At 38.1% G+C, this 15671-nt stretch overlaps 1 protein-coding gene and 1 pseudogene across 1 annotated transcript in view; one reads left to right on the forward strand and one right to left on the reverse strand.

Moving 5' to 3' along the window:
- LOC114041181 (radial spoke head 1 homolog) overlaps positions 1-15329 on the reverse strand; it is a 37621-nt gene extending 22292 nt beyond the window's left edge. Inside the window, exons 1-4 of the mRNA XM_027859494.1 lie at positions 15107-15329; positions 7993-8106; positions 7798-7903; positions 1359-1449 (exon numbers count right to left, since the gene is read on the reverse strand). Of these exons, the coding sequence (XP_027715295.1) occupies positions 1359-1449; positions 7798-7903; positions 7993-8106; positions 15107-15163 (368 nt within the window). The 5' untranslated portion in view covers positions 15164-15329. The remainder of the gene's footprint in view (positions 1-1358; positions 1450-7797; positions 7904-7992; positions 8107-15106) is intronic.
- LOC114041182 lies at positions 9917-10135 on the forward strand (annotated as a pseudogene).
- Positions 15330-15671: the final 342 nt, after the last annotated feature.

The following is a 15671-nucleotide window of genomic DNA, read 5'->3' on the forward strand; positions in this document are numbered from 1 at the left end:
CAATTGATGCTTTGGGTCCTTGAGAGATAGTATAATTGAAGTTTACAAAGAAGATGTTTTATTACTATACTTTTTATTGCTTATTTACTAAGCAAAGTAAATGCCTTTGCTTTTAGCCAACTGTATCCTCTGGCTGAATACTGTAGGCAAACTCACTGGTGAGATGTCATGAGCTACAGTTTTAAGAGTACAGAACCACAGAACACCTTGAATCTGGTATAGCCATTCCTCTGGGGACTCAGTCTGACAGTGACTTGGGTTGGTATTCCAGACAGGAAGTTACATAGTTATAAAACAGGAAATATTTTTGCCCAATTCTATCATATACACTGGTCAAAGAGGGGGAAAATCCTCAGTCTTATGCTTAGACAGAGGAGCCAATCATGGAACCAAACTTGGCTTTCTAAACATGGTGGTTGGTTCTAGTAATTTTGTATATCACTCTAAAAGGCACACAAAGAATGTGCACATTTCCTAGAAATGAGTAGAAGACTGTAATACTTCTCTGGGATTCAACACAATCCCTTCTATGACAATAGCTATATATTTGTATAGCACATTAAGTTGTACTAAGTGATTTATGTACTTTATTTCTTTTGAAGCTCACAACACTGAGATAGGCATTGCATATAGTGATATTCCCATTTTGCAGATGAGGAAACTAAGGTTGAATGAGGTTAAATGATTCATCTCTGGTCAAATAAAATTAAGTATCAGAGGAGAAATTAGAATTTTTACACTCAGAAAGTTTTACAAAATCCAGAACAAAGTAATGCTGCTCTACTCCATGTAAAGATTGCAGGAAAGCTCACCTGGGGAACAATAAAATGGGAGAAAGAAAACACATTCCATCTCATAGCTTCCTATGTTACCTAATTATTTTTGCTACCTAGGATCTAAACTCAGTTATTTTTATATTGCTGAAGGTAAGCGCTGTGAGCAGTCTTCAGATTTCAGCACCCTGAGACAAAGCACCAATCACCATAACCTGGTTATGTGTTCACTGAATCCAAGCCTAGTGTTCTATCTTCTATGTTCCTCCATGTTCTGTTGATAATGAGAGCAGAGTGCAAATTCTACCTTCTCTAGTATGGTGAAAACTTTTTCTACATCAGCTTGTGGAAGGCTGACTTGATAAGTTATCATGAACCTGGTTTTCTGACACAGATGCCATAGAATCATACTGAGGTAGATATTTTCCAGAATGCTTTCTTTCCAATTCATGTAAAAAGTTGAGTTGTAGATTTTATTGCTGTGAATTTTCTATAATAAATCTAAAGACACATCAGAGTCTTCTACTTGCCTAAATAAAAATATAAGACTGAAGAAACAGTAAAACAAAAAACAAAACAACAAACCTTTGGCCAGCAAACCATTCTCCTGTATATGTGTCATTATTTGGGTAGCGATAAACTCCATAGCCATGCCTTTCATCATTTACCCATTCTCCTGAAATTGACAATGCAAAAAAAAAAAAAAATGCCGGCATAAGACATACAATTTGGGTCGTCTTTGAAATTTTATAATTTACTGTGGTGTAATACACACACACATCTAAAGAGAAATATTAATAGTTTGAATAACAAAAACATTTATCTGGAAGAAGTCATAGCTTTCAGAAGAACCCTAAATAATTGGTCAGTTAATCAAAGTATTTATTGAGTACCTGATATATGTTAGGCACTTATACAAATAGAAGACATAGTTCTTTCCCTAAAAAAGCTTACTAGGCTATTGCACATAAATCAGAGAACGAATATGAGAAAATATAAAATATAATTTGTGCTAAATTGCATAGAATAGGCTGTTTTTGTAGAAAAATTATAAGGATGAATGAGGGTTATAGTAGGAAGGCTTTATGTAGAGCTCGAAGGACTTGAGCCTAACAATAAAGTCACAGAATATTAGAATTATAAGAGACTTTTCAGATGAGCTAGCCCATTACCCTTTGCTTTTTTTTTTTTATTAACCCTGGATAAGGAAACTGAGACACAGAATGCTGAAACAGTTTGCCCACACAACCAGTTTGAGGTGGAACCAACAAAAGAACCTAGCTTTTCCTTAACTCTCAGGCCAGTATTCTTTCCCTTATAACCATGATATCTTGAAGAATGATAGAGATATTGATGGGTGGAAGGGAACAGAGGAGCACATGGGGGTGGGAACAATTATGGTATGTGAGTACAGTGAAAAAAATTGTCTTGTATAAAGTGGGGTTGAGTTGGAAAGTAGTGAGCTTAAAAAAAAAAAAAAAAGGTTGTATAGTTAGGATGTAGGCAATTGAAAAAGGGTCTTGGAAGCCAGGTATATAATTCCGGACTTGATAGCTATTATAGTAGCTTCTTCAGCAATGAAAAGCTATGAGATGACACTGTCATTTTATAGGTTTGGAGAATTAAAGCTGTTTATTTACTCCTGGGCATTTGCGATTCAGTTCACTGAAAGCTGGCTTAAAAAAAAAAAAAAAACGACACATAGTTCAAATGGTTTAGGATTCCCATAGATACAGTTAAACTATATACTTTCCCAGTATACAGACCATGATTACACAGTAATCAACTCCCTAACCCAAGGTAACTTCTCCATCTGGAGGCTCACAGCAGTTCTTGCATTGTTTGTGTTATGGGAAAAATATTCCTACTGAGTTCATGCGATAGGCAGTTACCTCCAAATAACTGTCATAATGCAGAGATTCTAGATGTTAAGCTTTAGGTTTTATTTTTCTTAAACAGAGGTTCAGAGCTCAGAAAAATAACTCTATATAATGATTAGGGTTCTGACACAGCTTTTTAAAAAATATATTATTTATTTTTAACATTCCTTTATTTAAAAAAAAATTTTTTTTAAGCTTCTTGGTGAGGCAATCGGGGTTAAGTGACTTCCCCAGGGTCACACAGCTAGTTAAGTGTCTGAGGTCACATTTGAACTCAGATCCTCCTGACTCCAAGGCTAGAGCTCTTTGTATTGCACCACCTAGCTGCCCCCACATTCCTTTATTTTTAAAATTTGAGTTCTAAATTCTCTCTTTCATTGTCACTCCCTCCCATACCCACCGAGAAGGTAAGCAATACAATATTAATTATACATGTGAAATCATGCAAAATATATTTTCATATTAGCCATATTTCAAAAAAAGCAAGAAAAAGTAAGAAAATTATACTTCAGTTTGCACTCAGAGTTCATCAGTTCTCTCTCTGGTGGTGGATAGCATTTTTTCATCACGAGTCCTTTGTATTGTATTGATCATTGTATTGATCAGAGTAGTCAAGTGTTTCACAGTTTATCATCATTACAACATTGCTGTTATTGCGCATAATGATGTCCCAGTTCTTCGACCTTGACTTCGTATCAGTTCATACAGGTGTTGCCATATTTTTGTGAAACAACCCTCCCTCCTCTCCCCTTCCCCACCCCCCATTCATGCAGGGCCAAGGAGAAGGATCCCTTTCTCTCACTTTTAACTTTTTATTTCAGGCAGTTCTTGACTAAAGTTCTACTCTGATGCATCATTATGCATCAGAAGGAGATAATTGGTTTATGCTAGTTAATTACTAATTCTGGCCAGTCCTACCAAGCTGAAAAGGCTTTGAGTATAGGCTTGTAATAGACTAGTTCTGAAGTCCATCCTACCATGGTGTCAATAGACTCATTAACAGATGAGTCAATCACTCACATAAGATACCACCTGATGATTTTTCTTTTTCCTATGGTAATTAATGTTTTGGCAACAAAGGGGTTACCAGCTACCTCACTGAGAGAGGTACCTTTAAAAATGAAATAATAGTCCTTCAAAAATTCTTATTGAATTTTTTTGTTTGCAAATAGAAAACAGTGTAAAAACAATCAAACCCAACCCAACAAATCCTCCTTTGTAATTGTAACTTGACTCTGCCAAAGAGACTTTGAAAAAGGGCCCAGCCAAGGCACAGACAGTGAATGACTTTGACTACCAAACCTAGCCCTCTCACTTGTGGAAAAAGAATGTTTAGGTAGAAGAGGGAGGAAACTAGAGACAGGTAAGCAAAATAATAAGAAAGAAGAGATGTGAGCACAAGAGCAGGGAAGTATACAGCTTCTAAAGAGAAAAGCCATGAGAACCTGTCAGAGAGTGGGGACTGATCTTATGTTTCAGAGATTCAGTAAGAGGAATTCTCAGCTCCTGGTAATGAGAGCCAACCAAGGAACAGAACTGATCTCGTGACCTTATTAAGTGCTGGGCATTGTGCTAAGTGCTTCACAAATATATTGTCTAATTTAATCTTCACAACAACTCTGAAGTATTCTGTATATCAACTGGCATTCTGTATACCAATGAAATCAAAGATCTGTTTCAGAAAAGTTTTGCACTAATTTATATGGCCCAATGGATTTCATTAAATATAGAGAAACCACTGAATTTCTTTTAAAGTATATATTACATTGTTTAAATATATTTTAAATACTCTGAAATCTTCGTTTATCAGGACTGGTTACATTACATATATACATATATGTGTGTATATGTATATGTGTATATATATACACACACACACACACACACATATATATATATATATATGCACATTTTTAAAGAATATCCTAAAAATGTTCACTTTTCTGGGTCTCATTTTCCTTATCTATTAAACGGGGAGGGGGAGAAGGAAAGGAAGGGAGTCCATTATCCAACAGTAGAAGAGAGTGCCTCACTAGTGTTCTTCAAGGGATGGTTAAATGATTACTCATCAGGGATGTTGTAAAGAGTATTCTTGGTCAACTACAGTTGGGTTTGGTACAGCTTTATAGCTGCTAACACTTACTATGTCTTACTCTGATAGTATCTGAAATCTCTTCTACCTCTAAGATTCTATTATTAGGTCCATTCTGCCTCTAAATCCAATGATCTTCTAAGACCCTTTTAAGATCACTTCTAACCATGGCTGACAGCCTCACTTCAGACCACTTCTCTTTATCTGTCCTCTCTCTTCTGACTCCATTTCTTTTCTTTATTCTTTTTTTCTTGATCTTCTTGCCTGTTTGGTTTTCCTTCATTCCACAGAGTTTCTTATTTCCTCCTAAAATTATATTATACCCTTTAACCAAATTAAAGTGAACTTTGCTTTCTGTCATGTTAGTCTAAACAGAAACTACAAGGCAAGAAAAATGATGATTTCTCTCACTTAGCGACCATTTTACAAGTAGTTACTAGAAGTAGAAGAGACTTCCTGCTAAGTATTTTACTCTGGCTTTTCCTATACTTATATATACCTTATTGTTTGAAATGTATTGGAGGGAAATAAATAGATATAGTAAATGCTTCAGTGGTTCCTTTTTCATCACTGACCCTGAATTCCTAAAATTGATCTGGTACCCACACCCATTGTTTGACAAGAATAAAAGATTTTCAATCATTTCTTGATGAAAAAGCCAGAATTTGGTAGACATTTTGAAATGTAAATTCAGGTGCCAAAAGCAATATAGAAAGGTACACATATTTGTTTAATTGAAAGGAAATATGCAGGGATAAATTGTTAACATGTTGATGGGATGATAAACAGATGTCTTCAAAGAACCTTAATATCTTTAAGGGTCATGAAGAAAGGTTTAAGTGATAGAAGGGTCTATGATGGTTTTGTTCTGTTTTAATAATCTTAGGAAAAGACAAAAATTGGAGAGACAGGGGACCATACCAAGGAGGAAAAAGAGAAGGGAAATCATTGTATAATAGAGATGCACAAGATGAAGAGAATATAGTCATGGAGGAAAAGCTGGGAGGAAATGGGTATCCAGTGATCCTCATTTTCATCTGAATCATAAAAAGGAAGATTGAACATGACTGTAATTAAACTCACATTTTTAAAAATTTCAGTAAAGAAATATAATAAACTCAAAATAGAAATAGGAGGGTACAGGAACAAGAGAGAGATAGAAAGGAGTCTCAGAGGGAGGGCTGAATAAGTAAAGGAATAGTTATAAGTAAAACAAACTTAAATACTGGAAGGAGGAATATGAAAAGAAGATGAAAATGAAAGGAAGAAAGATTAAAAACCTATGATCAGGGCTAAGACAAGAGGAAGAGAATAGCTGGAACAGAGAAGAAACATGTTTTTTTCACACTCTCTTTGACCACCTTCTTATTTTTAGAGAGAGAGGTGGGAAAAAAGGGGAGAAATGTACAAAAGGACAAGATGAGAGGAAATATAAACTAATTATTAATTAATTCTAATACTGCATAAATTGTTTACAATAACAAAAAGATGACTCCCAATCTCTTTCTAGGATACAAATACAGTCTTGGAGCAATAGGAAACCACTGAATCTTCTTGAGCAAGGGAGACCCATACTTTGGGAGTATTAACTTGGGGAGCTATATCACATCCAGAAGCATGTGATGAAAAGGAGGGAGACTTGAGGAAAGGAAAATAATCAGAAGTTTATTGGAAATAGTTTGGGCAAGTAGAGATAAGAGGACAGATATCAGAGATGTGGATGTAGAATCCACAACACACAGTTTAAGTGATGTGGAGAATGAGATATCAAGGATTATTCCAAGGTTGCAAGTCTGAATGCCTGGAAAGATAGTGACACCCTAAACAAAATAGGGAAATTAGGGCCAGGGGTGGATTTGCAGTTAAAAATAATGCCTTATCTTTTGGATGTGTTGAGTTGAAAATAGCATAATTACGTCCTTCCATGGTTCTTGACATTTCTTCTTCACTAGCAAGTTCTTTGTTGGTCAAAATTAGATTTAGAATGTAATTTCCTTTATACTTTCTCTACCTTTAGAATATATCCATTAGATTGTGAGCTCCTTGAGGTCAGGGCCTGTGTTTTGCCTTTCTTTGTATCCCCAGTGTTTAGCACAATGGCTATCATATAGAAGGTGCTTAATAAATGCTTATTGTCTTATTATCTTTGACAATAAAGGTGAAATTATTAGTAAGACAAATAAAGGATTTACCTGGTGCCTTTCTTTTAGGTGAAAGAAAACTTCAGCATAAATAAATATTCAAATAAATAAATAAATATTTTCATAAAGACCCTCATCAAAACTGTATCCTGCCTCAGTACCAGCTTTTGATGTGTATTAGAAGCTCAGCATTCATTTCTTCCAACTGGGTAAGAATCATCCTAAAATACCTCATTGATTATGTCAATTATTTGCCCCAAATCCTTCAATTGTTTCTCGCTACTTACTAGATGATGTCTTCAAACTCCTTAGCCTGGTATTGGAGGACACAATCTAGCCCCAGTAGAACTTTCTAGTTTTTTACTCCCATTATTTCCTAACATGAACATTCTGTTTCAGTCAAGCTATTGTTACTCTCCAATAATTCCAACTAATCCTTTGTTTGTGTCATTCCCCATACTCATACTACAGATAATACTCCATACTTGTACTCCAGCTAATGCTACATACTCACTTCATACTTCACTTCTCTCAAAAGTGTTTTCTGATCACACTAACCCAAAATGAATTTTTAAAGTAATGATTTTTTTGGCATTTATTAACAAGGTGCCTTACATTACTCTCTCTCTCTCTCTCTCTCTCTCTTTTACTGACTAGATTGCAAAGTCCTTGAAAGAAGGGACTACGTTTTTATTTATCTACCATCTCCCACAGTGGATAGTATAATGCCATGTAAACAACAGGTACTCAATAAATAACAGTTGACCAATTGAACCAAAGAATCTGGAGCTTCCTTCATGTATTTTCGTATTTATAGATAAGCTCAGTAGTCAAAAACAAAACAAAACAAAAACACCAAACTAGTTTTCTTACATTGAAACAGTAATATTTAACTTAGGATTCATTTTTACCTTTATATTGTGATCCATCTTCATAGAAAAAAGTGCCTTGGCCATGTTTTTTATTTTCTTGGTATTCTCCAATGTATCGAGCACCATTCTTAAATTTGTAGGTCCCCTGCAACATATTTTTTCTTGTTACTACTAAGTTAAAATATGCCCTAAAAATTTTTAGAAGAACAATTCACCTAATACATTTATTCTTACCTGACCATGTCTTTTACCATGTTCATATTGCCCTTCATATGTATCCCCATTGGGCAATATTGCTTTCCCATGTCCATGCCGTTCACCTTGCTCATTGCGTTCTCCTACATATTCCTGAAGAAATTAGATAATCAAAGTGAAATGATTTATTAAACAGATGAGTCTATTAAAATTAAGTTATTAAAAGGAATTTTGAAAATATTGAATGTATGAAATATTAGCAAAGTTGTCTTTATGAGTAACCAGAGGAAGTGGCCTATCTTGTATAATTTCAGGGATTCTCAGAAGGCTCTCCTATTCCCCAAAATATCTTTTCCACATGCTCATTAATGCCTGAAATTCCTTTTACTTTAGGTAAAGCTCTTCACATCACAATTAGAAATAAAAACTAAATTTTCACCCAGAGATAATACAGTGCCTTGAACTTACAATAAAGCTTAGACAACTCACATCAGATTCTTTCCTGAGAGTCATACAACTGAGTGAGGTATAGTGAATTTAAAAGCTCCTCTATTGTTTACTGGTTTTATGAAGGCATTTAACTTACTAAAAGAAAAGACAGAACTGAAGACTTTCCACAGTCAAGGGGTCTCCCACACATGTATAAAAATTTTGCAAGGCTTTACGTACAAAATATACAAAAATTATATAATACACAAAACCACAGAGATAACTTTGTTCAATCACCCACTTGGTATCGACTCTAAATAAGATACAGAACAAAGAAATCTAAAGGTGTTGGTCAACATCATGGAAAACGAGAGGTGTAGTGGAGGAAAATACAGTGGGTATGGAGTTACAGAACCTGGATTTGACTACCAGTTTACTCCCTCCATGACAAAAGGATAAAATTACTCCCATTAAAAGATAATATTGTACTAACCACAGTGGGACTAGGGGGTGCAGTGGATAGGGCCCCAGGCCTGGAGTCAGGAAGACTCGTCTTTCTCAGTTCAAATCTGGCCTTGTACACTATCTGTGTGACCCTGGGCAAAATACTTAACTCTGTTTGCCTCAATTTCCTCATTTGTAAAATGAGCTGGAGAAGAAAATGGCAAATCACTCCCGTATCTCTGCCAAGAAAACCTCAAATGGGGTCATGAAGAATCAGACATAACTGAAAAAACTAAACAACAATCAAGGTAATCCCTGGAACACTGCAAAATATGTTTAGTGAAATTCACTGCTTTGTGAAAGAGACAAGACTGAAACCAACATATAACCAACATCAGTGAGGAACCCCAAAGAACAGAGTAGGCAGTGTAGCATAATGCACTGTGTGCTGAAATTGTAGTCAGGAAAACCTAGATCCAAAGCCTTCCTCTGACACTTACTATCCCTGTGGCAAAGTTTATATAGCACTGGGCCTGGAGACAAGAAGAGCTGAGTTCAAATCTAGCCTCAGATATTTATTAACTGTGTGACCATGGGCAAGTCATTTCATCTTTCTTTAACTCAGTTGTCTCAGCTATAAAATACAGATAATAAGAGCACCTGTCTCATGGGATTGTTGTGAGGATCAAATGAGATAATATTTTTAAAGCACTTAGTTCAGTGCCTGGCACATGATAGAGGTTTAATAAATCTTGTTCCCTTCCCCTTCTCTCTTTCTTCTCTGTAACCATAGATAAGTCATTTAACCTCTGAGCCTCCATGTCCCCACCTGTAAAATGAAGGGGTTGTATTAGGTAGTTGTAAATATATGATCCTGTGATATGGAAAAAAAATCACATAAGATGGGCTCCCATTTATGGGTTGTAATTTACATGGTTAGAAGGAACCTCTAAATTAATGAGATCACATACATTTGTGGCATTGAAAAAGTTTCAAGAGACACAATTTCTGGGTAATTTAATCATTTTATTAATAATGCCAGCATTTAGACAGGGAGGAGGAGAAAGGCTGCAACTGAAACAAAATAAGCAAAGTGCACCCGCCCAAACTAAAAAAATTTATGGACAAGAAGCTATCATTGAAATTAAATGGTGGGAGACATGTCCAAGGAATATTGCAGGGGTTTGAGCCATTTATGAATCTTATGATTGATGAATGTGTAGAGATGGCACCAGGTGGGTAGCAGAACAATATTGGAATGGTGGTAATCTGAGGAAACAGTATCATTATGTTAGAAGCCTTGGAATGAGTATAAGGAATGAAGCATTGATGATGCCCTGGGTCTCCACTTCTCCTTTTCATTCCCAAGAGTCTCTTTTTTTTCTTTTGATACATAAAATTAGTCATTGTATATTCTTTAACTTTTTGAAAATAAACTTTTTGTAAGATGTGCTGGTCGCGCCATGCTCTCTCCTCCTATAAGGAGCAGGCTGCCAAGGTCATACTACTTACCAGTCTTTGGTGCCCACCCGGATAAACACAGAGACGAGCCGATCAGGAGGTGCAAACACTCGAGCTTTATTCAGAGGCCATCACAGCAAGGCCAAGCAGGAAAGCAAGAGCAAGAGAGCAGGAGCAAGAGAGAGCAAGCTCCGATCTCTACTGTTCCTTAAGTACCTACTTAGCCCCTCCTCCTCAGCCTGCCTACTAGTCATTGATTGTAGGATCAGATATTGGAAGGGGATGTCTGGGTTTAGCACACCAAGGGAGAGGAAGTGACGCAGGAGGCTAGGACCAGATACAGGAAGGAGGCGTCTGGGATTAGTGCATAGACAAAGAGAGAGCTCGTGACCTAGGAAGTCAGGCCCAGATACCGGGAGGAGGCGTCTGGGGTCAGTGCTACACAAAGGGAAGGTATGTGACTCAGGAAGTCAGGAAGGACACAGGAAGGAGGCGTCTGGGGTTGACGTTGCATTTAGGGAGGGGACTAAGCAAAGGGAACTCGTCCTCTGCCGACCCACTCCCACGTGGCACAGCCCCCTGCCTCAGGAGCACATGCTCCGGCTACTTCCTTGTAGCCTGTTCCTTCTCCAGCTTATCACAGCTCCACATAGCACTGCCCACTGCCTCAGGAGTGTGAGCTCCGTATCCAGTTCCCATCCCAGTTCACCACAACTCCACCTAGCACAGCCCCTGCCTCGGGAACGTGAGCTCCGTTTACTTCCTAATACCCAGTTCCTGCCCCAAGTTGCCACAACCTCCACTTGGCAGTAGTCAACATCAGACAATCCCTCACAGTAAGATGTTTAAAAAAAAATAACGCCAGCGTTTAAATAAAAGGATGACCATTTGGCCATCTCTCTTAGACCAAAGATAATCATGACAGCTTACAGTTTATATGCCCATTGGAAGAAGGGTGTTCCCAAGGGTGGCAATAAACTCTGATTGGTTAACATTTAATGAGAGAATGAATATTACAGTGAGCGGCTGAACCTATTCAAATGAACGTTGATTACATCATACTTCTAAGTTACCTCCAGCCTTGGGCAATCTATTCAAAGAATTTATCTCCACCCAAATCTGAGTAGGGGGAAAAATGAAATGAAAAAGAAGACTTATAAGCATTTCTGATGAAAAGATTGGAGTTTCATAGAACCTTCTAAGTTCAAACATAGAGTTTAAGAGAAATGTAAAAAAGGTAAAACACATTGAACAATGATAAAGGATTGAACAAGGATAAACTATTTATATTCTGATATGGTGAGATGATACATATGAATGTTCCATCTGAACCCTATCATCATCAGAGTTCATAATCATAGAATCTAAGTAGACAGGAGCCTGGAAGTAGTTTAGTTAGTTCCATCTAAAATCTTACCTTCTATAAGATGCTTTTCCTGATCCCGCTTAATGCTAATGCCTTCTTTCGTTGATTATTTTCAAATCATCCTATATACATCTTGTTTGTAAATAGTTATTTGTATATTGTTTCCCCTGTTAGAACTGTGAGTTTCTCAAGATCAGGGACTATTTCCACCTTTCTTTTTATCCAGTGCACAACACAATGCCAGGCACATAGTAAGCAATTAATAAATGCTTGTTGGCTGACTATAAGGTTCTCCTGCATGGTCTCTGCTTTGGAGTAAGAGGTAAGGAATGCACAAATAACTATTACCAAATAATAGTTCACATTAATTTGGTGCCTTAATGTTTAAGATAAGTGGTGAAAGAATCATTCCCATTTTATAAACTAGGAAAACGAGGCTGGGATTGAACCTATTCTCTGTGTCCACGTCCAAAACTCTTTCCACCTTATAAAGGGCCTAGAATCTGACAGAGTTGTCATTAGGGAAGCACTTTTTAAACCTTAAGTTGCTATAAAAAAATACAAGTTATTTATGAGAAGGGAATAGACAAAAGTGCTGTGAGAATTCCAAAAAGTGAGCACTGGCTTCTGGTAGAGGCAGAGCTCCACAGAAGGAAAACTGCAAGTAATCTGGGTCTTGAAGGATAGGGAATGATGGAAAGAACATTCCAAACCTAAAGTGTAGTGAACAAAGGCATGGAGGTAGTAGGAAATGTTCTTGGTGCACAGAGTAAATCCAGTTTGCTTCAAGCATAATTTGTGAAGGGGGGGAGCTTGAAGTAGTGGTCTTCAATTTTGGATTCAGGAAAAGTGGGATTAAAGCATAGCTCTGACACTTCTTAGTTTTGTGAATTCAAGTCAACAAGCATTTATGAAGTACCAGACAGCACCAGTATAGAAGCTGCCAGATAAGTAGCACTGAGCTAAACACTGGGTCAGATGGGGCAAGTCACTTAACCTTCAATATCAGTTTGCTCATCTCTAAAATATCGTGATATTGGATTGTTATAGAGTACTTTATAAATTTTAAAGCACTAGAAAAAAGGGAAGGGGGCATTGCTGGAAAAACATAATGGAAAACTTTGAATGATTAATTTGGCTTTTATGGTATAAACAATGGGAAACCAGAGAAAGTTTGGCATGACGTTTTAGGAAGAGGGGAGGGAGAAAATTTGGAACTCAAAATCTTGTAAAAATGAATGCTAAAAATTGTCTTGACATATAATTGAGAAAAAAATAAAATACTATTAAAAAAGGAATAGAATGGCATGATCAGTATCTGGAAGATACTGGTATGCAGCCTTTTTCTGGAGGTTTGTTAAGGGGCAGGAGAGCAATGAAAAATGATGAAGAGAGGGAGGCAGATGAGCATTTAAAAAGGTAAGTGCTTAGAAGGAACAGAGAGAAGGGACTGGGAGGCAGTTGTGGAAAGACAACAAGAAGAAATGAATGGGATAGTAATCACTGTCATTTTGGAGAAATCAAAAGTCAAAGGGGGCTCCAAAAGCTGGATCTTGTACATTATACCACTACCCAGTCTCATAGTCCTGGCACTTGTTTCTACTGCAGTTGCAGACTTAGCCACGGGCTAGATCTCCCGGGATTTTAGTAGGGATGGGTAGAGAGGAAAGGGAAAGACTCAGGAAAATACCTTTCCCACCCTTTGGCTCTTCTTTACCCTCCAGCTATCCCTTCCCAGAATCCACCCTGCCCTTGACCCCCAGATATCTGCAGAGGGTACAAGACAAAAGCACTGACCCAAGAAAGTCAATCAAGAACATACTAAGTTCAAAGCATAGAGGAAAACAGAGGAAAACAAACAAAAGTATAGACTGCCTTTCAAAGAGTTTATGGGGATAAAGCACTTGGATGAGTAAATACAAGGTAAGGAGAGAGAAAAACAAAGAAAACAAAACAAAACAAAAAACCAAAACCCAAAACTAGAGAGATCAGACAAGGCTTCCAATTGCAGTGACACCTAAGACTATAAGAAAAGGTTAAAGGAAGTTGGGAGGGAATGTGTTCTAGGCTTGGGGGACAGTGCAAAAACGCCAAGATAAGAGATACTATGTTGGAGAGTTCCGCAAACAGTGGGCAAGTCCTTTTGACTGGAAAGGAGAATCCAAGTCTGGAGAAGTAGGCTGGAACCAGATAGTGAAGAGTTTTAAATACCAGGAAGAGCTTGTTTTTTTATACAAGGGGTCAGAGACCTCCACTGAAGGTTTTGAGTGGAGTCCTACAAAAGAAAGAGTGGCTAGGAGTCATTTTCAACACCCTGATGAGAAGGGGACAGGGTTGTTGTGAGGGTTGTTGAGGTAGAAATGGCCAGATTTAACAACTGACTGAACATGAAAGTAACTGAGAGTGAAGAGTGGACGGAGACTACAGGGTGGCATGAAAGGATGATGGTCTCAACAGAAATAGGGAAGAGATAGTAATGGGGATGGGGAGAGTGTAATGAGCTTAAGATGCCAGGTGAAGATGTCTAGAAGGCCGTTGGAAACGTGGGACTTAAGTTTAGGAGAAAGAAAAGAGTCAGTATTGTGTAGTGGATAGAGAATTGGCCTCAAAACCTGGAAAATCTGGTTTCAAGTTTCACCTCTGACACATACTGGATGACCCTTGGCAAGTAACAATCTCTCAGCGCTCTAGGCAAACCTCTAAGACTATAAACTGCCAAGAAGGTATCCACCTGGATTGGTAGAATGCAGTCAATCATAGGTCCAGTCTCTATCCCTATGTATTTATATATATGTATATATATATATATATATGTATATATATATGACTACCTGGCATAGAGTCATAGTAGCATTGATCCAGGTCTTAAAGGGATCTCAGAAGTCATCTAGTGGAACTAACTAATTTTACAAATGGAGAAACTAATGGTTAAAGGGGTTTTTCCTAAGGGTGGACATACTACCATCTGCCTCTCACAGGGAGGACTAGAAAGATTCAGTCTCAAGTGGCTGATTCAAATTCATACTCCCCCAGACTCCAAGCTCAGGGGGAAAGTTAAACACTTTTTCCGCTGCATTACACCACCAACTGACCCCATTGGAGTTGATGAGATCACTGAAATAGGAAGGGAAGGAGGGAAGGCTAGAAGACAGATACAGAGAGGGCAAAAAAAAAAAAAAAAAAGATCCTTGGGACACACACAAGAAGGCAGAGAAGGTACGATGTTCCGTTAAAGAAAACAGGATAGTTTTCAGGAAGGTTGGAAGTAAAACAGAACAGAACTCTGTTAACCATGTCATTCTCAGTATTAATAAGCAAAGCAAAGAGAGAGCATCCAGGAGCAGAGGGTTGTTGATACTATGCAAGGCTGAAGTCACAAGACAGGCACAAATGTTCCCCTCTTTCTTCGCCCTTCAACAGCTTTCCTCACCCCGAATCCATAATCTTCCTCACCCCGAGATAAGGCAATTTCTCCTCCTCCTCATATTCCTCAGAGCCATTATCAGACATGACTTCACCACCACCACCACGAGTCCTGCCTCCAGAGGGGTTTAAGCACTTCGGGCTGCGCCTTTTCCGTCAGCAAGCACCCAGAAGATGCATTAATGTACGCCTTCCCTCCTCCAACCCCAAACTAATTCATCCCCAACCTCAGGATCTCCTTTCCCAGCGGGGTGAGGGGTGAGGGCGGGGAGCGGCCAAAGTTGAGAATCTGGAAAAGAACAAAAGATACAAACAGGAGGGAGCGGGAGTGTTTGGATGGGAGGAGGCAATGCTGAGCGTGCAGCGGTTGTTATAGCAACCCATAGCAACAGAGACAAGGTCTTGTTTTCCTGCCTGCCCTGACGGCAGCTAACTAGAGAGGGAACTAGAATGCCCAGAGAAGAAATCAGGAACGTGTATAGTCATAGGATCTCAGAAATAGAATGAATTCTTAGAAGTGGACACCCCAGTTCTTTTTGACGCCCTCCCCCCACTCCCCACCAAAAGTGGTTGTGAATTCACAGTCTCCCAAAGC

The sequence above is a fragment of the Vombatus ursinus genome, unplaced genomic scaffold (genome assembly GCF_900497805.2).
Source record: "Vombatus ursinus unplaced genomic scaffold, bare-nosed wombat genome assembly UNPS02014168.1, whole genome shotgun sequence".
Classification (NCBI taxonomy): domain Eukaryota; kingdom Metazoa; phylum Chordata; class Mammalia; order Diprotodontia; family Vombatidae; genus Vombatus; species Vombatus ursinus.